Source organism: Leptinotarsa decemlineata, unplaced genomic scaffold (assembly GCF_025532065.1).
Source record: "Leptinotarsa decemlineata unplaced genomic scaffold, Ldec_3_MD MMD2_tig00026358_RagTag_RagTag, whole genome shotgun sequence".
NCBI classification, from domain to species: Eukaryota; Metazoa; Arthropoda; class Insecta; order Coleoptera; family Chrysomelidae; genus Leptinotarsa; species Leptinotarsa decemlineata.
In genome coordinates, this window is record NW_027412703.1 from 8833800 (window position 1) to 8859312 (window position 25513).

The following is a 25513-nucleotide window of genomic DNA, read 5'->3' on the forward strand; positions in this document are numbered from 1 at the left end:
TACGGAACAGAAAGTGGATTGAAGTGGTTGATTATTGTAACTAGTTCTCACTAGTTCACCAGTAAAAAATAGAAATAGAAATTCAAAGGAGCCCAAAATATCAAATGAGTTGTAATATCGAAACACATCATCACATTGTACCTCAAATGTATCTGAAATATATCTCACAATGTGCGGTTTTTGTGAAAATATTCCAAACTCGAAATCAAATGAAACAATATTATACTCCACTATATTACTTTTCACAATATATTATACGACGGCACATTCTTGTGTTTGACATGAGAAAGAAAATGTTAATTGATAAAATGATAGGTATTATTTCTTACAATACAAAATCTTTTATCACAGATTATTTTAGGAACGTCTTATATCTGTACTACGATCCAGTTAGGTCTCTGATTTTTTGGGATAACCAGCTACCTCGTTCGAGTCCTCTCTTTGCAATTTTATCTTCTTTGAATTTCCTCCACTGCTCATTCTCTTCCTGACCATTCGGAGACCAGTTCTCCGTTGAGAAAGATTTTCCAATAATCTGAAAATATTGGTTTTGATCAGACATGATGAAAGAGGAGGATATAGTTCTAATCCATTTGTATCGCGAAGCGAAGCTAACCCTATTTATGCTATGTAGATATCCCATACAGGTAGATCATCCAGGTGTACCACCCATACAGGTATACCAACCTAAATTAATTTTACAATTTTTCCTTATCTATCATTATACAATATTTGTTTAACTGTTATAGCTGTATATAAAACAATTTTCAGCTATATAAAAATCAATTTCACAATATTGCCTATCTAAATTTATTTTTGCAATGTGTCCTTATGTAGTAATCAGTAAACCCAACAATCTTTTTTAACGAGCTATATAGTTTGCTCTTTGGTATAGGTCCGTCATCGTTATTCATAATATTATTGTGTTTACTTATTTCTACACTCTCATAGGCATCTAGTTGCCTGTTGTTGTTGACTTGTCTTACTAATCTTAATGAACTGGAGTCTATGGAATGGTTTTGTTGCAAAATATGATGGGGGACTGCTGATTTTTCAGGTCTTCCATATTTTAAGTGTGCTATGTGTTCCTTATATCTTACTTTGATAGATCTTTTTGTTTGTCCATAATATTTTGCATCGCAGTTCTAACATTCAATTTCGTAAATTCCAGACTTTTCCGAATTGGAATTTACGGAATTGAATGTAAGGACTGCGATGCAAAATATTATGGACAGACAAAAACATCTATCAAAGTAAGATATAAGGAACACATAGCACACTTAAAATATGGAAGACCTGAAAAATCAGCAGTCGCCCATCATATTTTGCAACAAAACCATTCCATAGACTTCAGTTCATTAAGATTAGTTACACAAGTTAACAACAACAGGCAACTAGATGCCTATGAGAGTGTAGAAATAAGTAAACACAATAATATGAATAACGATGACGGACCTATACCAACGAGAATATTATATAGCTTGTTAAAATAATATTGTTGGGTCTACTGATTACTACATAAGGACACATTGCGAAAATAAATTTAGATAGGCAACATTGTGAAATTAATTTTTATATAGCTGAAAATTGTTTTATATACAGCTATAACACTTAAACATATATTGTAAAATAATAGATAAAGAAAAATTGTAAAATAAATTCAGGTTGGTATACCTGTTTTGGTGGTACACCTGGATGATTTACCTGTATGGGATATCTATATAGCATAAATAGGGTTAGCTTCGCTTCAGTTTCTAGTTTTAATCTTCCTCTTTGAAGATGATCACTTGGTGATCGAAACACGTGTCGATGTGTTAAAAATAACGATTTGGTGTTGAGAAAAAACTCCAGTAATATTCATTACTACACCAAAGGATCCAAACAGTGCATCATAAGTATTTTCAATATTACATCAGAAATGAAAAGAGTTACAGCTCTTTTATCCAATTTGCCAACTAAGTATCTCAATAACTATTCAAATGGTAGGATTCGTAGTAATAATCATAAATCGATATACTTTTCAGTTGATTACTGAGTATTTTATACGACAAGTATCGAAATACACATACACAATGAAAAGGTATAAGAGATAATAATTGTGTCAAACAAATAATTGGAAAGAAATACAATTACTAATATCAGAAACACAATAACATTATCATATGAATGTCAATATAATGGTGAACGTTGGGAAAAATTGAATTGGAAAAAGTTGAAAAATACATTTTAACATATAAATTCACCTATATGATGAATCTTGGAACTCACCCCTTCAACTGGATATCCTCTATTTGTGAATATACCATATATTATCCACATCAGTATCTGAATTACGGTTACGGCTAGAAGACCCCATCCCAAAACTGAAAATTTCATAAATATGTTCATACGGTAAAATATACAATGCACACAAGTATTGTATAAAAAGTAAATTAGGTAAAAACTGTTTGAAAATGGTTGACAATGTTTCATGGTGATTTTCATTAGTTTGGACTTCAATTATCTGATATGATATAATATGATTTGAAATCCCTGAAACAACAAAAAGAATGGATAACCAAAACGAATAACTGAAAATAACAATCATATTGCGTAACAGAAAAACCCTGAAATAAAAATTGAGCAAGATATTGAAAATTGAAATTGAATAAAAATCGATTTCAAACAAAGTTACTTCGCGACGCTTTGATTGTAGGAATCCAAAATCGTCTTCGGGTGATTACTGGACTATTCCGACAGCCATCTTGGTTTCAACATGTTGGAGCCTGGCTCCCTCACCCTTTCAACTGATGTTTGTCAGAGGGATAAATGGGTCATAACGGATAGTGAGATGGCGACATGAATGTGGGCCGACAGAGTGTCGGGGGCCTTCTATGTCAAGAGGGGTCATCTACAGCGTAATATATAGCTTCTCTGACTAACGGATTATCGTGAGTTTCAGCGCAATCTAAAACTAGCCGATTCCTCGACTGGATGGACTGCTGAATGGAAGGCAGCTTCAAATCTTTGCGAATGGCTTCATTCCGCAGTAACTACGCAGCATCCACAATCTGTTTTGAAAAAAATCTGTTTTTCCGTTAATCAGCTGACGCATCCCTACGAACGACAACCCTCAGAAGTCAAAACTTGTGCGAGATAACGATTAACGAGGTCTTACCTTTTAACGTGTGATTTCTAACACATCGTAGATCATCCGTAGAAGTTTATTACGTAAAGTCTCCAAGATGGAGATGTTGGTCGGAGCCGTTTGTCCCCAAACGCCTGAAGCGTACATGATGACAGACTTGAACATCGTATTATAGATCGTGATTTTATTCTTGAGGCCTAACTTAGATTTTCTGTTAATCAAAAGGTACAGGCTTGCCACCCGACCCTGGATTTTTGCCTTCACGCCTAACAGGTGCGGGTTCCAGGTGAGCCTACGGTCTATGAGAAGACCGAGGTACTTGACCAGCGTCTGCCAGTCAATCTTCCTTCCAGAGATTCTCACTTTCATAGACGGGGGTATGTCGTTCTTCCCATGGTTGTCGCCTGAGTTTTTTCCAGGTTCACTCGGATCTTCCACTCGAGGTACCAGAGCTCGAGATCGTCCAATGCACGTTGCATGTAGACGATCCCGAGCTCCTGACCCATGGTAGACCAGTGGAGATCCGTGTCTTTGGCGTAGAGAGATACCTTCACATGGTCGCACCAAGGAAGGTCTCTAGTATAAAGCGAATAATGCGTGGGAGAGAGCACGGCCCCCACTGGCTATTCCTCCAAGAGATGACTATTTACTCGGGTGCTTTTACCCATCTCTTCTTTCTTCTCACCGTTTCACCGGTTTTGCGGGTTATGACCGTTTGGCGGGAATTTTAAATCATAATGACAATGGAAGTCCGAACTAATGAAATCCACGCAGAAACTTTTTCAACTCTAAAAATGATGAAAGGCATATTTCAAATCATACTCTTGGAAAAGGAGGGTAAATATGTATCTGATCTCAATACGACAAATTCGTCAGTCCAGAAATAGTTCGAATGAGCTGAGGAATATTGTGTTATGCAACAAATAGAATTCCAACTGATCATTTTCAAAAATTATTGGAACTGTCATCAATATTTTTCTTATTAGTCAGTGGGCTATGCTTGAAGACTGGCAGTAAACAAATTTAAAGAAATTAACTTTAAACGTTCGAGCCAATCTCAAATATACCTACACAGTAGGTTGAATGGACTGACGCCTATCAGAAAACAACTACTACATTTGCTAATACCACGAAGGGTGGTTTTGGGCTCATTAGCCACTCATCAGTGCAAGATAGTGGCCATCATCGACCTGATCTGTATCTGTATCTGTAGAGTAGGGAAGGTGAGTGTGAGCCAGAGTACTCAGGCCACATGTGACCTATTGTACATCCTCCCAAGGAGTTGTCCTTCTAGGTCGTCGTCCATCCTGTCCTTTCCAAGAAGGTGGACATCTCCTTTATATCGGCAGGTGTAGGCCAAGACTCGCCGAACACACACTCTCTTATTGACGATAACTCCGGGCACTCGCACAGGACATGCCTGACAGTCTCATCTTCCTGTTCACACATCCTGTAGAGAGGTGTATCCAACAGCCCCATATTATGGAGGTGTTTCCCTAGTTGACAGTGACCAGATAGGAATCCTACTGTCAGGCATATATTTTTTCTGGTCATTGTCAAATATTTCTTCGGCGCCAGCTTCCCAGGGTCACCTAAGGTGATCCTGGCAAGATTACATCCTTTGGTTCCGTCTCATCTCTTCAAGGATTGAGCATGGGTGTAACACTTGACTAGTTCCGCAATTGTCAAAGTCATCAGGCCGTAGGTGCCACTGGGTCCTAAAATTCTTAGTCCAGCCGCTTCCTTGGCAATGCGATCACCTTTACTCCTGTCGTGCCCATAAACCCACCTCAGGAGACTTTGGCTTAATCTTGGTAACACTCTAGTACTAGCCCTGATGTTATACGTTGTCTGTTCAAGGCAAATAGGGCTTGTCTGCTGTCAGTGCAGATTGTGGCGATTGAGATACCAGCCAGTTCTATTTGGACCACGCTGGTATTTCTTCCCATTCCTCACTTAATTCTTAGGCTTAGTGATCTGGAGTGCACTCCACATCCTGAGCCTTCTTCGGTTTCAGAGCAGTATGTGTAAATCCGTATTGCATTTGTGTCATCTGTCTCTATTTTCTGCTTTATTTGTATTTTATAGGGTTTAATAAATACAAACCTGGGTTCAATTGCATCGTTTGTTGCCTACAGCAGAGGTTGCATAGTAAGCGCTTCCCACCACAGGCTTAGCGTCAATTGACCCATTCCTAATTCGAAGTTTACACCAGCCGTGCACAATCGTACCATGGCCATCAACGCAACCTCCTTAACGTACAGATCAAGAGGGGTCAGACCCGTGATTAATTCCATTGCCGCGGTTGGTGTTGTTCTCATGGTTCCTGTGATGTTTAAAGAAGGCATTCGCTGTATTTGGTAAAATTTTTGGATGGCCGTTGCTTGTAGAACTTTCGGTCCCCATGCAGTGGCTCCATACGTTAACATAGGTCTTATTATTGCAGTGTAGATCCAGGTGACCACACCGGGTGGAAGACCCCATGCGCGTCCCACTGTCCTTCGACATTGCTAAGCCACGTATGCTCTTTTTGCTCTACTTTGTAGATGAGAGTTCCATGTTAGCTTCCTGTCGAAGATAGTACCACGGTATTTTACCTCTTCACAGAAGTTTACTTCGCTTTTGGAGATTTCGGGAAGTTTTAAGGCCGTTAAACTTTTTTTTTTGGTAAAAAGGACCATCTCAGTCTTCTTGGGATTGATCGACAGTGAGTGTTTCTTTCACCATCTTTTTATCAATTTGAGCTCATCCTGCGCTATATCGCACATTGTGTTTACAAATTTGTCGGTCTGCAAGATAACTATGTCATCTGCGTATGCAGTTGTGTAGAATCAATTTTTATTAAGGTGATTAATCAGGGTATCTAGAACTATGTACCAGAAAAGGGGCGATAAGATCCCTCCCTGTGGACATCTTCTCATGACCAGTCTTTTCACTGTGATGTCTTCTACATTGATACTTATTGCTCTACTAGAAAGCATCTTGAGTATTCATCCTCCTACTATCAGGGGTACATTCCTGGAGTGTAGTTGCTGTGTAATTGTTGGAAAGGTTGTTTTATCAAACGCTCCCTCTATATCTATGAATATACCCAGGGTGGATTCTTCATTGTCCAATGATCTCTCGATTCTGCTACCCACATGGTGAAGGGCCGAATCAGTAGACCTTCCTGGAGTATATGCATGCTGATTTGGATGAAGTAGGTTGTGAACTAGTACTTCATCTCTTATGTACCGCTCACATTGCCTCTTCATGGTTTAAAAAAAATGATGTGAGACCAATTGGTCAAGATGCTTTTAGTAGGGTGTAGTCCATCCTACCTGGTTTGGGTATGAATACTACTCTCACTTCTCTCCACTTACTGGGAATATACCTCTGAGCTAGAGAGGCTCTGAATATTCCAACCAGGTGCGTTATAAGAGTGTCCAGTCCCCACTGTAGTAGGGCTGGTCTTGTACCGTCAGGTCCTGGTGACTTGAAGGGGAAAAAGCTAGATATAGCCCATCTTATTTTGTCCTCATAAATTACTGCACTAGCAGATAGCCAGTCGTATTGTGAGGTTATTGTTCGTACATCTGTCCAGTACATCGTTCCAGGAAAGACAGAACCTGAGAAGTGAGTTTCCATAAGAATCTCAGCACTCTCCTATAGGTTCTAACGACGGAAAATGGCCATTTCCCCTCGTTAGGATATTGATACTCTCATGGTGGTCATCTGAGAGTGCCTTCTGTAGCCTAGAAGCTAGTGTGAAGTCTTCGACTGCCTCACAATAGGCTCTCCGGACATCGACCTAAATTCAATGATATTTCATAATTGAAAATCGGAATTCTTTCAGAGTATTTCATCCCTCTTCCTAAGTTGGAGCGAACAACAAAATGTGGACGAAGTACTTACCAACTGCATATCCAAAATTTGCCAGATTCCTCTGAATAAGGAAGAAAAACTTTCTTTTTAGTCAGTGGGCTATGCTTGAAGACTGACAGTAAACGAATATAAAAAAAATGAACTTTAAACGTTCAAGTCAGGTGAGTAAATTCGATCCTTGAATAGAGTTTTTGAATCTACTGGAGGAGCTGTCATCAAATTATTATATACTCATGGGAAAATTTTGAGAATCACATATGTATGCATATATCAATCGATTGAGCTGACATTTTTGACATAATTCACATAACTCCCATAAATTGGATACTGACAAAATACATATTTTCATTATATTTCTCATCTATGAAAATAATGGTAGAATTAAAAATTCTCACTTCAAACAAACAGTTGGAAAATAACGGATTTGCACACCTTATATTCGATTAACGTACCTAAAAAACGAGTATAACTTATCACTTGATTATAATATAGCTTGTTGCGGAGAAATGAAAACCCATAATTGTGAATAAAAAATCTCTACAAAAAACTAGAAGCTGATCTATGAAATAGGTTCAGATTATGACGAGTTCTAAAACTGAAAAACCCATATTAGTAAATCAAATACTCACTTGAGAGTTCCAATGGATACTCCAGACTGTAAATTCCGTAGGTCAGTGGTTTGAGTGTCACCAGAAAATAAACAAATATTACAAGAAGGAGAACCGGTGTAATAATTCCCCACGATATCCTCCAGTATATCCCTACTTTCTTTTTTGTCATGAACTCAACGTCAGTGCAGAAGTTGTCAAGGCCTGTAAGAAAGTGAATTCATCTGATAATTATTATATTTCAAATTTTCCTTGAGACAATAAATAATTGAATACGAATTGTTCTGACAGTCGACAGAAGAAACGTATTCAATGGTCTCTTGAGTATCGATACATTGAAATTGCTAAAAAGTTAAAATGTCTGTTGAAATGAAATTCTTCACTTCCAATTCAACTACTTATTTAAAAAAATCAAATTCTTTCGAAAACCCTGCCATAATTTTATGCTGTTCGCCCTCAAGGATAAGTCAGATCACAACATTCCATGATCCCTGATTTCCAAAAACACTAACAGTGGCAGATAGAAAAAAATCATCTGTTAAATCTCGAATCCATTCTAAAACGATATCAAGTTCACAATGCTCAACCCAATCATCTGTCAAAAACGACGCGACATATTGGTTTCCTGAGTTTCCGAAAATAAAATAATATCACTTGCAAAATAATTTCAAAATGAATTTTTCTGAAAATCTACAGTGTGAACCCAAAAGTAGCACTAAATTTTCGAGAATAAACATCACCCGTTAACATTTTACAAACAGATTTCGGACATTTTTCCTGGTGATGATTGGCAGCAATTGAAATTGAACAGAAAATAATATCACTTCATTACCCCAGGAATTTCAATCCCAAATCCGTGAAATGTTGGACCAGTTTGAACGTATAACCTTGGTCATTTCCTTGGTCATTATCTAAAATTCAAGCAAATGACAATCGTTGACAAATATCAATTTACGGTTTGGATAAACTAGGTGAGTCTATGAACATTAGGTGCAACACTAGACTTGGCATCTGGCTTCCTTCAATCCCAAATGAATTTTTATGGTATCGAGAAAACAAATAACCACTAGTACGTGAGGATGACATTATGACTGAAGATCTATCTAGCCACTTTCCAGCACTGTGTACGTAGATGATTTTTCTAAGACAGCTAATTATTTGGGGAACGCACATTACAAGGTTTAGATAGATGAGTTTAAATTTTTGGAGAACAGCCTATTTTGGCCATGTCCTTACTACATATGGTATCAAACCCAATCTCATAACAATTCATGACACTCAGAAGTTCCCTATCTTGACTACAACAAAACAGATTTCTGAATCTTGGAATTATAAAAGATTTCGATGAATTGAAAATGAAAGAAGAGTCCATACAGTGAGTGAATGAAATGTTTGGAACAATGCAAAAGTCATCACATCAACCAAACAATTCTGATATATCCAAATTACGATCAGCCCTTCGTTTTGAGCACTGACGCAATTATTTCTGTCTTGGGGGGCACTTATTCAGAAGAGACCCATTGGTTCTGGCGAACTCATCGCAATATCGCTAAATGAATCTGAACAAAATCATTTCAGTTTCAATACAGAGTAATAACCAATCATATGGACTCTCAAATATTTCGACGCCATAGCTTTTCGACAAAAAATTAATAATTTGCATTTATCATGAACCTCTGCAATGAGTCATGTTACTCAAAGAACCTAACTTACGTCTTGTAAGATGGCGCCTCAAACTGGAGGAGTTTGATCACGAAATAATATTTAAAAAGAGGAAGTTGAATGCCAACGCAGACGCATTATTATGACAGAAAATTCATATAAATAATTCAGAGAATCTCATAGAGTATTTCAACGAAAATCAGACTGATATTTCGGATAGTTATGACAACATTCTCAATATTCAAATTCAATACACAGATGAGGAATATCTCATTTCGGATGATGGCTAATACCTCATTCAAACGACGAACATATGCCTGTCATAAATTTTGAAACTTCATCCCAACTGAATTCAGCCGTTGATAGTGAATCAATCGTTCCCGTTGCACCCACTATACCTATTGGACCCCAATGGAAATAATCAAGTCATCAACAAAAAAAACGATTCCGATAGTAATAGCGCCGCGCCGATCATACAAATATTGAATAAATAATTCTCTGGGATCGTAGGAGCCCGTTTCCAGAAGAATCCCGGAACAGTTTTGGTCACCTAAATTCTATTCACTTACTGAATATGAAGTTGAAGTAAACTTCGAAATGGTTTGAATATTTTCTTGATCCAAAATGTATGTAAGCAATATATTTGCCAGATGAAAATATGATACACCGATCACGTGGGTTGGGTTACCTATCGGGCGCGTCCCCAGGTGGCAGAAATAAGTAGGGTGGGGGAAACTAAAACCCCGCAAGAGCGTTCGCAAAACCTGCCACCGTGGACCAGCCTACCCAAACTAACAATAAATGCAAACACATAGATTTTGGACGACCGATTTTATACCGGTCATCCAAATTCCAATAGTGAACCACATGTGGGTACGGGACCTGGCACACACGTCGACCGGTGATCGGCGTCGATCATCGGTAGGCATGTGTGCCAGGTCCCGTTTCCACATGTGGTTCACTATTGGAATTTGGACGACCGGTACAAAATCGGCCGTCCACAATCGGTGTGTGTGCAATTAGCCTAAGGTGTGAGGAATCGTGCCGACAGCTGAATGATCGGAGGATGATATGCGGTCACGAACGATCCCCTTGGGCAACTGGGCGAAACCTCATTGTAATCAGCCAACCTCTGATGATGCGGGGCTCTGCCAGAGGTGACCAACTCCTTCCTTGTTCCTCGTGGGAACACACATGAATGAAACAATAGAAACAACAAAAACCAATCGCGAGGCTGGACAGAAATGCCCACCTTAATCTGAGGCGGTGGCTGGGGATGAACAGAAATGTCAACACCAATCTACCGCTTGGAATGAGGCTGGACATAGCAGATCACCTCCAACAGCAAGGGCACTTCCTGCGGCGGGTGTCCAGAGCTCCGCCTTGAATGAAGGCAAAGCTTCCTCAATTGTGCACCTCCACGGAGGGAACCCCAAGCAGGTTGAAGAAGCCGCGTAAATGTAATGTCGCTGCATCTTCCAAAACCTGCCAATATTAAGGAGATGTATCCTAGTGACCTGTTCACCGTCCTGGAAAATACAAGATGGACGATGACCTAGTAGGACAACTCCTCGTGAGGATGTATAATAGATCACATGTGGCCTAAGTGCTGTAAATCTACACGCACTCTCCCTACTCTACAGATACGAGATGAATCACCGATTTTGCGATATAATCAAAACCACATTCGAAATACCTTGAAATATCAAAAATAAAAAATACCATTTGTATGCAGTAGTTTGATTTTGAACGTTATAATATGTTTGGGGTAATTTTTCTGTTTGATCCTGTATAAAAAACAATCAAAGGTATAATATGTAAATATATTAAAAAAAATTATAAAATGTATGAAAAACAATAAATGGTGTAATATGCGGATATTAAATATATTTGAATTGAAGGGGTTATATTTTCAGGAATGATTAATTTTTGTGAAAGAAAGTTTTTGGCTCTCTACTACTCCATTTCGATACAAAAAAAATGAGGAAATCTTCCAAAGGAAGAAAGGAAGTAATCAATTTGAAAATAAGTAACTCTATACATGGATGTGTAGATCATGCAAAGAAGTAACTTTCAGACACAAACTGAAAAAAAGTCCGCCTGAAACAGCTACTTTCATATAAACATTGAATTACACGATAGAAAAAAAAATTTTTTTGGAAACAAATACTTCTATATGAACACTGAATTATACAAAAGATACTTTTACCTACTCAGTTTGTATTCCAAACATTCGTTGTGGAATAAAAATCAGATATCATTCACATGAGTTCTACTTTAAATGAATGGTAACAAATTGCACTTGCATGGAACACTGTCATCCTCACTGGTATACATCAATGTTTCGCCTTGAGACACTTGCCCCAAGGCTCTTCAGTACCAAATTGGATTATAGAAAATACACGCATGAATTACGATTTTTAATGTCACGAAATAAGCTTGATCTGCTTATGTCATCGATGACATCTTGATGACATTCACCTATTTGATTCAATCCCAGCCAAAAGAAATCTTATTTGAATTGAAGTGGTAATATTTTTTGTATCGAAATGGAGTAGTAGAAAGCCATAAACTTTCTTTCCCAAAAATTTAATGTATATATATATATATATATATATATATATATATATATATATATATATATAAATATATAAATACAGAGATATAAATATTAACGAGTGTGTATGACATGAATCAAAAGGGGAAAATTCGTGGAAAGAACACTCGAAAAATAGGGGCAAACCGCGGGACACGTGTTTCTGGCTATTGGCCTCATCAGCGCGGTGCAGCCAATTGCAAATATGGACAACAACTGGTTATCAAAAATGAAAAACTTCACATATGCACGGTGTCACCAACAGGAGCTAACCGCACATTTGTGATTCCAATTAGAAGATCTAGAATTTCCAGGCATCATCTTACATCACCACGTAGGCAGCTTTAGCTACCTGCGTGACTTCCGGGTCCAAGATATGAATACAGAGATATAAATATTAACGAGTGTGTATGATATAAATCAAAAGGGGAAAATTCGTGGACAGAACACTCGAAAAATAGGGGCAAACCGCGGGACACGTGTTTCTGGCTATTGGCCTCATCAGCGCGGTGCAGCCAATTGCAAAAAGGTTACCAAAAATGAAAAACTTCACATATGCACGGTGTCACCAACAGGAGCTAACCGCACATTTGTGGTTTCAATTAGAAGACCTAGAATTCCCAGGCATCATCTAACATCACCACGTAGGCAGCTATAGCTACCTGCGTGACTTCCGGGTCCAAGATATGAATACAGAGATATAAATATTAACGAGTGTGTATGATATAAATCAAAAGGGGAAAATTCGTGGACAAAACACTCGAAAAATAGGGGCAAACCGCGGGACACGTGTTTCTGGCTATTGGCCTCATCAGCGCGGTGCAGCCAATTGCTGCACCGGTATGATATACATATATAGGTATGATATACACAGAAAGAAAGCAAATTTCAGCAGCTTTCCGAATTTTTAATAATATACAGGGTGTTCCATTTAAAATAATCAAATTTCAGCAACTTTTTCAAGCAAACGAAAAAACTGTATTTTTTTACCACCCTGTATTGAAGTAACGGAGATTAGGCTGACGTGTGGGAAGTGTCCAAGTATCACCTAACTCCAAACCAAATTTCGATATCATAGTATGAAATTAATTTTTATTTCGAAAACGGTAACAGATAGGTATAGAGAAATATCGAGAAAAGTTGTCGGGCAATTGTTGGAGATTCCAAAAATAATATTATATACAGAGTGTTCCATTTGAAAAATCAAAGTTGCTACTGCTTTCTAATAAAAGCGGCAACACCACATTTTCGAAAATATTTTAGTTGGCTAGAGAATGTTTGAATATGCCCTCCATTAAATTTTCAAAGTGATCCACCGTGAATCAGCCTGTATATATATATATATTTATATATATATATATATATATATATATTATATATATATATATATATATATATATATATATATATATATATATATATTAAAAAAAACTTGAAGTTTCTATCAAAATACAACGTGAATGCAGGTCAGCCACATACTGGAGTTTATTAATTGACTAGAGACTTGTGTCAGTTGCTGCTGCTAATTTTACAAATTTTCATGGTTCAATTTCTATTCAGAAGTGATATTGAGCTGTGCATATGAATTTGTTATAATTACATCTGTGCATCATTCTGAAATTCAAGTATTTCTGTTATCAGATACTGCAGTTTAATGCAACAAAGTAAACGTTATTCCTCAATAAAGTCTGAATAAAAACCGAACAAACACGTGTGAAGGGATAAAAAGTTCTCAACATGAAAAGAAGTTTATATACACATATTCAGGTGCGGTTTCAGGAACTTCAACAATGAACTGTACAAAGTTTAACATTTCTTTGAATGGCCCCACAACAAGGTGTGATGGCTAAACAAGTAAGGTACATTGTGACTGTTTCGAAAGTAATGGTCTTCAAAGGCCGAAGATTATTGAAATACTACCGTGTGGATTGCTTGAGACAAAACAATTTCATAATCTTCAAGTTACCTGATACTGCTGATACTGAAAAATCAAACTTTGATTAAGTGATATTAGCAATGAAAAAGCAATAAGGTTCAGGTTGGAAATCCCAAAATTGTTCGAGTGGGAAAAACCATCAAAAAGATCTGAGTTCGGGAAGTGGGAGGGGGATGAGTTTTTAAGGGTTGAAAATGGTTCATCTCGATTTTCGACAAAACTACAAGTCATATGGAAAAAGTTCGATGACAAGGTTGTAGGAAATAAAAAGATCCACTACTTTTGTGATTACAATTTTTCCACATAATCTCAAAATATATGTGAAAAATTCAAATAAACAAGTTTTTGTTTTCTTAATTTTTGTCTTAAAAAAAATAAGAAATTTGTGAAAACTTACCTTCTCATATCCCAAGTACACTGTGATTATTTTGATTCGTAGTATTTATTTTTTCACCTCATTTTGACTCAATATCAAAAACGCAACCTAATTTTCAATCGAAAATTATCGCGTCAAAATATTAGCCCTTTTCAAAAAGTCGGGTTTTTGTTCGCTGAAATCTCTACTTTCTGATGGTTTGAAAAAAATATACATTACTATAGTAAATGTTCTCAAAAAATGCAAAAGTCAAATTAATTTTGTGTAGTACAAATCCACTGTCGATGACATGCACTATGCCATCAGTATGCGTTGGTTCACTCACACTCACAAATAATTCGTAGATTTGCGATTTTACATTTTACTTGAAGCTATTTTCTGTAAAAAGTGACAGTGGAAAAGGTGCAAGTTCGTATTGTGAATAACTTTACATATCTTTTTTACTGTTGATCGTTAACAATATCCTTTGAAATAGCAATAATGAATCGATGGGTGTAATATCTCCGTTTACTTCAACGCAAGATATTCATGGCATATTCATAGTATAAAACAATATCCCTAAATGCATATTCATGGAATATTCTTGGAATATCTATTGCTATGTGGGAGGTATGGGGAATTTGGACCATAATGTGTCAATCGGCCGTCTACGAGAGAAGAGATATGGAGTATTCCATACCTACATGGACACTCGTGCAGTTCATCTGGAAATTGCACAATCATTGAGTACAGTTTGGAGGGATGATATGTGAATGAAAGAAATGTAAACAGTGAAAAATTATCTTCCCATTTTTATATGAAACAAAACCAATGTCTTGACCAGATTGAAAAGTGAAACCAAGTCAGACACATTCAGAATAAGAGGAACTTAAAATCGGATACAAAAGAGAATCAATACCTGCACATATCTCAACCTAATTTGAAAAACGCAATCCCCTCAGACAAACTATTCAAGTGACTCCAATTTCCACTTGATCACTCAAAACAGTTTTTGTGTATACTTTTCAAGTAGAAAACCAACCATTGTTTACTATTGTTGATGCGTTTTCAAAATACGCACAAGAAATTCTTGGCACTGTGGATATCACTAACAATTTATTGACATATAAAAATCACCAGGCTGTTTCGGAATTTTTCAACGCAGATAACGAAACCAATGTGGTTGTTACATTCTACAATAGGAATGTAATAACAGAGCCCTTTCAGTATTCACAATGAAATTGAGTACGAAATGTGTGTCACAAAAACAAGTTCGTTGAACTGTACACATATTCGGCTGAAAAATACACCAAATATATACAAAAATAATTGAGAAATATAACACAAACCGCGAATATCATTTTCCGAGTATATAAACGATCCGATGGATGAAAGTAATTGTCCCCAAGATTTAAACGAGTGACAATCTTGAAGAATGAACAAAATTAATTCACTCAATAAAAACCCATGTATTCTCCCCTCAAAGTTGTAAACCGCTCGAATTAAAGACAATTTTCATCCATCCATTCCTTATTTTTACCATCCTCTTATCGCTGACGAACTTGCTTCTATTCAAAAACACATTTAGAATTACTCGAAGCAGTCAATCGTGGATTATCGCATTCACATTTCAATGAAGTGAAAGCAAAAAATCAGTCAATATGGGTTTATTCCAGAATAATATTATAATATAAAATTTTCACTCACCATAAATCCAGGTGACCGCTGTAACTTCTAGTATGGCACAAACAAATATAACGAATGTTCCTCCAAAATGATCAACAAGATCGAGTGTATATTGCCCTCCCTATAATAATTAAAACTATTATGACCATATGAATTTCAGTAATATATCGTGTATTGAACAAAAAATATTAAATCTAAAGCAAATGGAACTTCGAACGTTCAAGCCAGTCTCTATATACCTACACAGTAGGTTTAATGGACTGACGCCTATCAGAAAACAACTATCCGACAGGCGTCAGTGCAGGAATCTTCACAGAAAATTTCCTGCATATGCAATTGGTAATACAACTGAAAGAGTCGACCTTCAATTATGGAACGGGCACACTTGCAGACCGGTTTCGGGCTTATTAGCTACTCATCAGTGCAAGATAGTGACCATCATCGAACTAAAGTCAATGATATTCCACAATTGAAAATCGGAATTCTTTCAGAGTATTTCATTCCTCTTCCGAAGTTGGAGCGAACATAACAAATAATATTATATGACAATAATATTGAAATTTTTTTGAACTGTAAAAACAAATATCATCAAAGCAATTTTCTTCAAATATTTTTAACGAAAATATATACTTTTTCACTTTCGATTAACAGATGGAAGGTGGAAATTGATACTTGATCATTATTACACTAAGCGAAATAAAGAAAGAGTTGAGTTGACATGGAATATTCAGTTTTTCTGTAAAATGTGTATAAATATCATAATTAATTGTTTGCAAAATGAAAAATAATGATGAATGTATGAAGATAAGAACCTGCCTGAAGACTGCGTATATACAAGGAGGGATACCAGAAATCAAATTTTTTTAAATAGAATTTCGAAACATTCATCTCTCCCAACCATCTACTCAGTAGGTTCTGATGAATGTCTCCCGAAAAACAACAAAATCTCCGACTAATATCACGCTGGATATTGAATTATATACGACAGCCATTCACACAAGATACGTCACAGAAGTTACTCTCGCAGATATTTTTCGTTCATTCAGCAGCAGGACCATGCTGAAATTATTCAAGTAGATCACCTGCAGACCGCGGTTTCGAGGTGTTACCTCTCTTTAATACAGAAAATATCTTACCTAGACAGAAAAGTGCCTGTGACTCGAATAATTTCAACGCGATTCCGTTCGTCTAAGAGAAAGATTGTTAAATAGTAACAGCTCCATCTCGTGAACAAAGCCCCAAGCGGAGAAGAAACATCCTGTGTATCAAAACTGGATGGAGTTATAATTGAAAAGAACAAGCTTCAAGCTGGTAAACCGTGGTGGAATGCAACTTGTAATACCAAACGTTTCATCTGCTACTACGGTTGATATTTTCAGTTATTGACTGTAATGACGGACGTAGTATTTTACAAACTCAGCAGCGATTGGATGTCATACCTACAGCTTTCCCAACTGATGAGTTTCCGCAGACTCGAAAACTCTCTGATTCCTCGTCTAAATGGACTGCCAAATGGAAGGCAGTTGCAAGTCTCTGCGGATGATATAATCAGACAGAAATTATTGAGCATTCACTAGCATTTTCAAAATCTAGTTTTGTATTATTTCCAAAAAGGAAAAATTGGTCGAAGTAGTTCTTTTCCCAACATCTAATTCATATATGATGACAGACTTGTAGATTGTTTTGATATTTAAACTTTCAGGTTTCCAAAGAGAAGAGTTGCATATCCGACTGAACCTTACTATTAATTCTCAGGGCAAGCTTAGCACTGAGACACATTCCAAAAATTTGGAGACTGATCAGGGCCACCTTCATTCCGATACCTGAGAAAATCGGACAGGACTCGCCGAAGGCTTTGGGACCAATTAGTCTCATGCCATTTGCGTTGAAAACGCTAGAAAAACTACTTGACAGGCATATCAGAAACGTATCACTGGCTATCAGACCATTACATCGAGACCAATATGCATACAGGTCAGGTATGTCAACAGAAACGGCTCTATGTCGGGTAACAGAAGAAGTAGAATGAACTTACAAAAACAAGGAAGTACTTTCAGCTGCTTTCTTGGACATTGAGGGCGCATTTGACAATACGTCGTTAGACAATCATCCAGGCGTCGAGGAGAAGAGGGATCGACAAGACAAGCTGTAGGTGGATAGACTGCATGCTTAGGGGAGGATTGGTATATACAACTATTATGGGGGAAACAGTCGTGGCACGGATATCAAGGGGCTGTCCACAGGGGAAGGGTACTATCCCCTCTGTTATGGAACTTTGTAATGCACTGGGCTATGCAGACGACTTAGTTCAGGGTAAATACAATAATGTAGTGAAGGAATGCATGCAGCAGGCCCTGAACATTATAACAAAATGGACCGAAGAAGAAGGGCTCAACATAAGCCCATCCAAATCAACCATAGTAGCATTCACCAAGAGGACTAAAACGCGGAGGGTCTCGGACCTCTTAAACTTCGAGGTGGAGAAATACAAGTGTCGGGGGAGGTTGAATATCTGGGAGTGATCTTATATTCCAAACTGACCTGGAACCAACACTTGGACAGGATAGAGAGGAAAGCGAAGGTAGCGCTGATGCTCGCCAGACGCACCTATGGAAAAACATTGGGGCTAAAACCAGACATGGTATATCGGCTATACACGATGGTGGTTAAACTCATGATAACATACGCATCTCTGGTCTGGTGGCCAAAGATGAAGCAGGCGACCGCCATCAACAAACTAGGCAAGGTGCAAAGACTTGCATGTTTGGGAATGACGGGAGCAATGAGAACTACCTCAACAGCTGCATTGGAGACACTCCTGAATCTACCTCCTTTACACTTTGTGATAATGGGGGAGGCCAGAATGGGCCAACTCAGACTGGAAAACTCATCGAACTACAAAAGATCGGACCGAACAGAAATTTCGGAACAAGTGGACGAGCACATATTGAATATGTGCACGGACCACACGACACCGAAGTACACGTGAAGTTTGTGTTGAACACAAACTTCACGGCAAAAAGTATGAGCCTTGAAGAGTGGAAGATCATTAGTCATCCCGAAAACATGTTTGGAACAAACACCTGGTTTACAGAGGGATCGAAGACCAAACATGGAACAGGAGCTGGAATCTATCGAGCGGATAGAAATCTAAACTGGAGCTATCCGCTAGGACTATACACATCTGTCTTGCAGGCGTAAGTGTATGCTATCTTGGAGTGTGCAAGGCTTATTAAATTGAGACCCCAAAGAAATGAGCGGATCAATATTTTTACAGACAGCAAAAGCGCACTAGGAGCTCTGACGAACCCGAAGGTGACATCAAAACTGGTCTGGGAATGCCATGAAGAACTGCCAGGGTATTCAGGAATCACAGGTAATGATAAAGCTCATGAATACACTAGACGCGGATCATCAACTTCATATATAGGTCCTGAACCAGCTCTGGGGGTACCAAAATCATTGGTATGAAACAAGATTAGGACATGGACCAAGTAGAATCACACAGAGTACTGGACAAAAGTACCTGGCAACAAACACAGTAGAACCTTCATTAGGGAACTGTCCGAGAAAAAAAACCGATGAACTACTTCAATACAGACGGGATCAGCTCAGAATAATTACAGAGTTACTAAACGGTCATTGTCCGCTCAGTGGACACCTGAATAAAATAGGGCTTTACAACGAAGGCCTCAGCTGCAGATTATGCAACGGAGGGAAAGAAACAGCTCTACATATCTTATGCGAATGTTAGGCACTGAATCACAGGAGGCAGGCAATATATGGACGTACAAAATTACGCCCAGAAGAATATGACGAACATCCAACACGGACCCTGTACAAACTAGTACAGGGAATGAAACTGATGGAATGGGTGTCATGAGAAGATGGGAGAATAAACGCAATAAGCCCAAGAGGCTACAGTGTTTTCTGGAGACTTGGACTAAATGGACAAGTCAGACGGCTCCCAAGGTACAAAAAAAAATCACAAAACTGAAATCATTACCCTCTAGACCCGAATCTCTCCTGAATGCACCCATCTATTTTTTACATTTAAATTTACGACTAGGTACTAGCAGTCGAGGTCGTTGAATGCGCGTTACATGTAGACAACTTCGAACTTTCAAGCCAGGGAAAAAGCGAAAATGGTCGTATTAAATCAAGTTCTCATTCAGTGCCTGAACTGTCTGGTGTCTGAAAAAATCTGAAAGGATAGATAATGGTAGCTAAGCCTAAAATATTATTAGAAGTCGACCTGATATTCATGCTATCAAACAAGATATCGGAGAGGGTCTCCGATAAAATTTCGAAGGCCTTCGACCGAGTCTAACTCAAAAGATTTCTGTATGAAGTGCTCGAGCCAGGTCACAGTTGAGATCTCCTTGTCCAGCAGCACAGAAAATGTTTGCCAGACCACCTCAGAAAACCGTACTTTCCCTTACATTATGCAAACTACACGGGAGTCACTGTTCAAGTTTATAATCATGTATGCTTGGAAGAAAATGTTCAGCTTATCCGGTTTGACTCACTAACAAACCCCCGGAAGGATAGAGAAACTGGTCTTCGAACTGTTTTTGTTAATATGAGGCACATTCTACTTGCCTCATGTTAATGGACACACCACCTCGTACTGCTATAAATATGAGTGAACAGAAAACTTTCCAGGCAATCGTTGCTGAGACTCCAAAATACTACCCATGTTTTTGCATTTAACTTCTATATCACTGAAAATGTCTGCTGCAGAGGCAGATGAAACGTATGATAACCAGGTCCTGTCAACCTCTGCCTACCAGCTTGGATTTGGGTCTTCCTAAGTCCTCTAGTATTTATATTCTGTAACTCTTACTGAAATATATTTGTTTTCAAATAAGACTAGATATTTATTCGTTGAAAGATATGAATAAAAGCAGCTTACTCACTGGTGTAGTATATATAAGGCCAGTAAAGAAGAGACAAATAGCCGTAGATGCTGAAATCATCCAGGTTTTTGCTGTAGGAATGGCGTCTTTGATGGCAGTGTTTAGAGTTGCATGAAGAGCTACTATACTTCCAATTCCAAGAACGAACAGCATGAAGAAGAATAGAATGGCAAATAACTGAAAAATAAAAAAATTACCATCATATTTTTATTCAAATTGTATTTATTCAATTCATTCATTGATTGACAGACCATAAAGTAGGTGAATATTTATTTCATTTGTTGTTGAACGGTAGTTCAATGAGTTAACTCACAAGAAGTGTATCTGTTATGTCGGAAGCAAGATCAAATCTTGTGAGTATATTGGAAAGAGAATGAAAATCTGAGAATCGAGGGACACAAAGGGTGATATATTATATGGTGACATATGTGTTACTTCAAAGCGAACTGTAACTGTTTCGAATTATATTGTCCTTATTTTCAATGAAGCACTGGGGCATGTTAGTGAACTCCTTTCAAATTATTGAAAATACTTCTGATTGTGATTTTTCATGCGATTCAATACCTGATAATCGTAGAGAACGCAGTTGTTTCGAATGAACCATTTCTTACGGGATGTATCACAAAAAATGATCTATTTATGAGTATGATCTAAGCATTTTTCTGGTTGGTTCTCATTCATGTTTCTTCTGTGACGATGCTTTTTTTTGGACTCATCATTCCAATGTGGAGATCAGGGGCATAGGAATTTTCATTTTCAAATATGAAACCAAATATTCATCAAACTCAAACAACTGTTCATGCAGCTGTAGTTTCGTAAGAATGTATCATCTTTCACTTCAACCGATTTCCTGGAATCTTTGAAGTTCACTAGATTACTCGTTATGACAACAAGAGGATAGTTCCGAATTCTTGGGGTTCTTGTTGAATACTCTTCGTGAGCAAAACCACTCTGGATTGAATGATTCTGTACAGTCCATCTCGTCTTGTGTTTATTAATATTTTGCTGGAAAAATCCTCACTTGTTTACTTTGTAGTAAATGTTCAAGAGGTAGCGAAAACTAATGTGAATTTCTGAAACTTCATCTAGCGTTTCCTAATATGACTAATAACCAGTCCGTGCAAAGATTATTGTTGAATCATCTGGAAATGGAATTTTTAACAGGTGATCATCGACTGTATTGCCAAACATGCGCCAAACTAACTGACTGCTATAAGGAAACAAGTATATCTGAGGCAACAGTGAATCTAATAATAACACTGATGATCTTCAAACAAGATTCAACTTCTGACGGAAGCAAGAAACTCTTTCGAAGATTCGAAATAGATGAACATTTCAATCAACTAGACCACTATTATAATAGTCATGCAGTCATTGTTCACTGTGGTTCTGGCATTGAATTTGGTCATTATTACGCCTTGGTCAAAGACGAAACAGGCTGGTTTAAGTTTGACGATAGTCGTGTCACGAAGTGATCTGGCGGTGTATTGAATCTATTGGAGCCTATGTAGACATCCTACATTTTGTTTTATGAGAGATAGGACATTGGCGGATGAAGAACTTCAAATGATGTGGTGCTGCAGGTTTTTCCGGGTTTTCCTGTAGCTGAAAAAGCAAATGCGCCACTGGAATCAATGAAGTCGCCCCGGAGCCCCAATTAATTTTCATTGTTGTTTTCATTTTTATCCTTGTTTCTTCTTGAATAAAAAAAATGTAGAGTTGAAAAATAAATTCTTGGAAATAATCTGATTATTTCTTGGAGAATGAAAACCAAAGACGCTTGCATGGTATGATTGATTCATGAATAGTAATAAACGAAGCAAATATTGGCATGACTATCAATTGATCGGTTCTGTTTTGTACCAATGTGATAATTAAAATATGTGCATCGGTATGACTTAGTGAAGTATGTCGTGAAGTTTGTCTAAGGCAACATTTCGTAGTGGAAGCAGAATGAAATACATGATGGAACTGCAAGAGTTACTTGAAGTCCATTATTTATGACGGTCATCTGGATCACTATACCATCAACTCACATAAAGTAGAATAGTAACCACCGCATTGTTACAAACAAAAGTAAAACTTGCTGATTTCTACAATATCAGAAATCTTTACTCAAATGATAATTCAGAATATCATGTATATAGGTCATGTATACAGGAATAATAGGTCCTCATATTCTGCCACTTCCTAAAATTGAAGATAGTATTATATTAACAAGGTTTCAATGCTGCTTCTGATACAAAAACAGAAAACTTGTCTCTTTATCATATTCTGCCAATGCGAAGGATTCATTGAAATTACAAAAAATCAATCTCTTGTGATTTTAGATGAGATCTTTCTGAAGCATTACAAAGTTTAACCCCCATTGCTGATATTGTCTTATTTGTTGACTTCAAATAAACAAAATTGAGCATGGTCAAGAAGTTGAACTGAAATATCTCAAACAGCACGCAGCAGCCACTGTTGAATCTTTTTTGGAGTTATTTGATAACACAGTGATTTCAGTTCCTAGTGAAATACCAATGAGTGCTGAAAATCCACCTGTAACTCAAAAAGTAGCTCTACAGATCTGTCATCTTTCTTAAGTAATTGTATGTCAGTAACAGTAGGTCATCGTTCTGAAAAAATACGCTAATGAACTCGTAACAGGAATTTATAGTCACTGTAACCTGACTCACAATGAAGAAATCTCTTCTTGGTTTGTGAAACATCCATTTTTCGATACCAAAAAAATAAATATTACTGGAGTTTCTTTCCCAACACAGAATCGTTTTTAACACTTCGACACGTGTTTCAATCATGAAGGAATCATCTTCACGAGGAAGATTAAACTGAAGGAAGTTTAATCTTCCTCTTGAAGATGATCATTTGGTGATCGAAACACATGTCGAGGTGTTAAAAATAACGATTTGATCTTGGGAAAGAAACTCCAGCAATATTCATCACTATACCGAAGGTTCCAAACAGTGCATCATAAGTACCAAAAAAATAGAAAGAAATTTGTGATAAAGAGAATGAAGAAGCATTTCATCAACATATTTTCAGATACTTTCAATGTTTCAACAATTATCAATATGGTTTTTTCAAGCAAATATCAGCAGATTACTTTTCCTATGAGTGTATTATTTTCTGGAACATTGTGATTAAGAAACAAAGAGAGTATGGAGCTGATGCTCCATACTCTGCTTCTCAAACTAATCTGCCATTTCTATTGAATTTGTCAAAGAAATAGGGTGAAATGTAATAAAATCCAGAAATCAGTTTCCTTCAAGAAGATACATGTGACATGACCTGTTACAGCACATAACTTCTTCGTCTGAGTGAATTATTTTGCTGGAATAGAATATACTTCGAATCTCATCTGGGAACTTTCTTGGAATATTGTCAACACATATATGGAGATGAGCCCCTGAGCTTACTCTGAGATTGCTAGATATTATCGAGAGAAGAGTTCATCCGAATGATCTGAGATACAAACATGAAAATCAACCTTTATATCCTGGAACATCGAGAAAAGGACATGTATCTTTTCTACCATCTCTTCTCAATAAACTTTCATGAAAATGTTTTTACTGACTTGGTCCTCTTGATTTCTCCGAGAGTTCAATGTTGGAAATATATGACAAGCAATAGTTAACGTTTAGGATATACTAGACGAAACCCACACACACATATTATGATTAGTTTAGCGTTTCAGATATAAGAAAACAATTTTTTTTGGGGTGACCTGCCTACATGAGATCACGTGAGTCAGTGAGATTGTTTGTCACGGGAATACATGGGCTCACGTAACATATGAAGCTGCAGTGCTTGTGCAGTTTCATTCGAAGATGAGTTCTATTACTTAAATTTACACTGAAACCGCTTGTGTGTTGTTACATTCCGTTATCACATATATTGCAAAATGTCGATTTTGATATTATTCATAACTTATTGAAACTAATCAGTTGTTGAGTTGTGAACAGTTATTCAAATCATATAAAGCTCCGCTTTCATATTAGGAACCGAGTTAATCTGAACTCATTTTCGTACGGAAGGCAGTAATTAACAATTCACAATATATCCCAAAGCAATCACGATTTGAAAATACTTATTGTGAATATTTCATAGAATACTATTCCAACTGTGAATATTTTCGATGAAGTAACGATAGATGGGAACCACTTTTCAATATTGTATTAGTCCGGCAAAAATCAAATGTGAAAATAATTTAATTGTAAGTCAATAATTTTCTTTATTATACCCAAAATCGATAATACTGTCTATATTTTGATAAACTGTTTCAAGTCTTCATGAAAAAACCTAAAAGCTCAGTATTTCAAAGATTACTCTAGAAAAACATCAAGTCTGCTATATTTTTGAAAAGGTTATTACGTTTACCCGTAGGTTTATTAATTTCCAGATATAACGTAGTTACTTTTTGTTTTGGTTTAAGTACGTTCGGTTCAGTTACCAACTCGAAACATTCAACAGGGCCGTGGATCAAAGATGTTATCACCAATAAAATAAAAGATTTTTAATCAAAATGGGCGCCAAGTGATTTGGCCAGCTTTTATTACAAAAATCACTAAACTATACAAGAGATAACTACAATATTCAATCCTAAACTAATACCCAGGGTGTGACCTAATATATGGCTATGATAAATCACGATAAAGAAAAACTTCAAGATCACTGAGTCGTAATGTTCTACTCAACGATATAATGAGCCGATTCTTGCAAGAACTTCGGTGGGAAGAATTGAATGTGAACAGGCA

At 37.2% G+C, this 25513-nt stretch overlaps 1 protein-coding gene across 2 annotated transcripts in view; it reads right to left on the bottom strand.

Annotated features, from left to right (window-relative positions):
- Window positions 1–218: 218 nt before the first annotated feature.
- The window catches only part of LOC111513983 (sodium-dependent nutrient amino acid transporter 1), a 112035-nt gene continuing 86740 nt past the window's right edge, over window positions 219–25513 (bottom strand). For both annotated transcript variants that reach the window (XM_074184838.1, XM_074184839.1), the window contains exons 8-12: window positions 20754–20930; window positions 15856–15955; window positions 7621–7803; window positions 2269–2363; window positions 219–535 (exon numbers count right to left, since the gene is read on the bottom strand). In XM_074184838.1, coding sequence (XP_074040939.1) covers window positions 380–535; window positions 2269–2363; window positions 7621–7803; window positions 15856–15955; window positions 20754–20930 — 711 coding nt within the window. In that variant the 3' untranslated portion in view covers window positions 219–379. The remainder of the gene's footprint in view (window positions 536–2268; window positions 2364–7620; window positions 7804–15855; window positions 15956–20753; window positions 20931–25513) is intronic.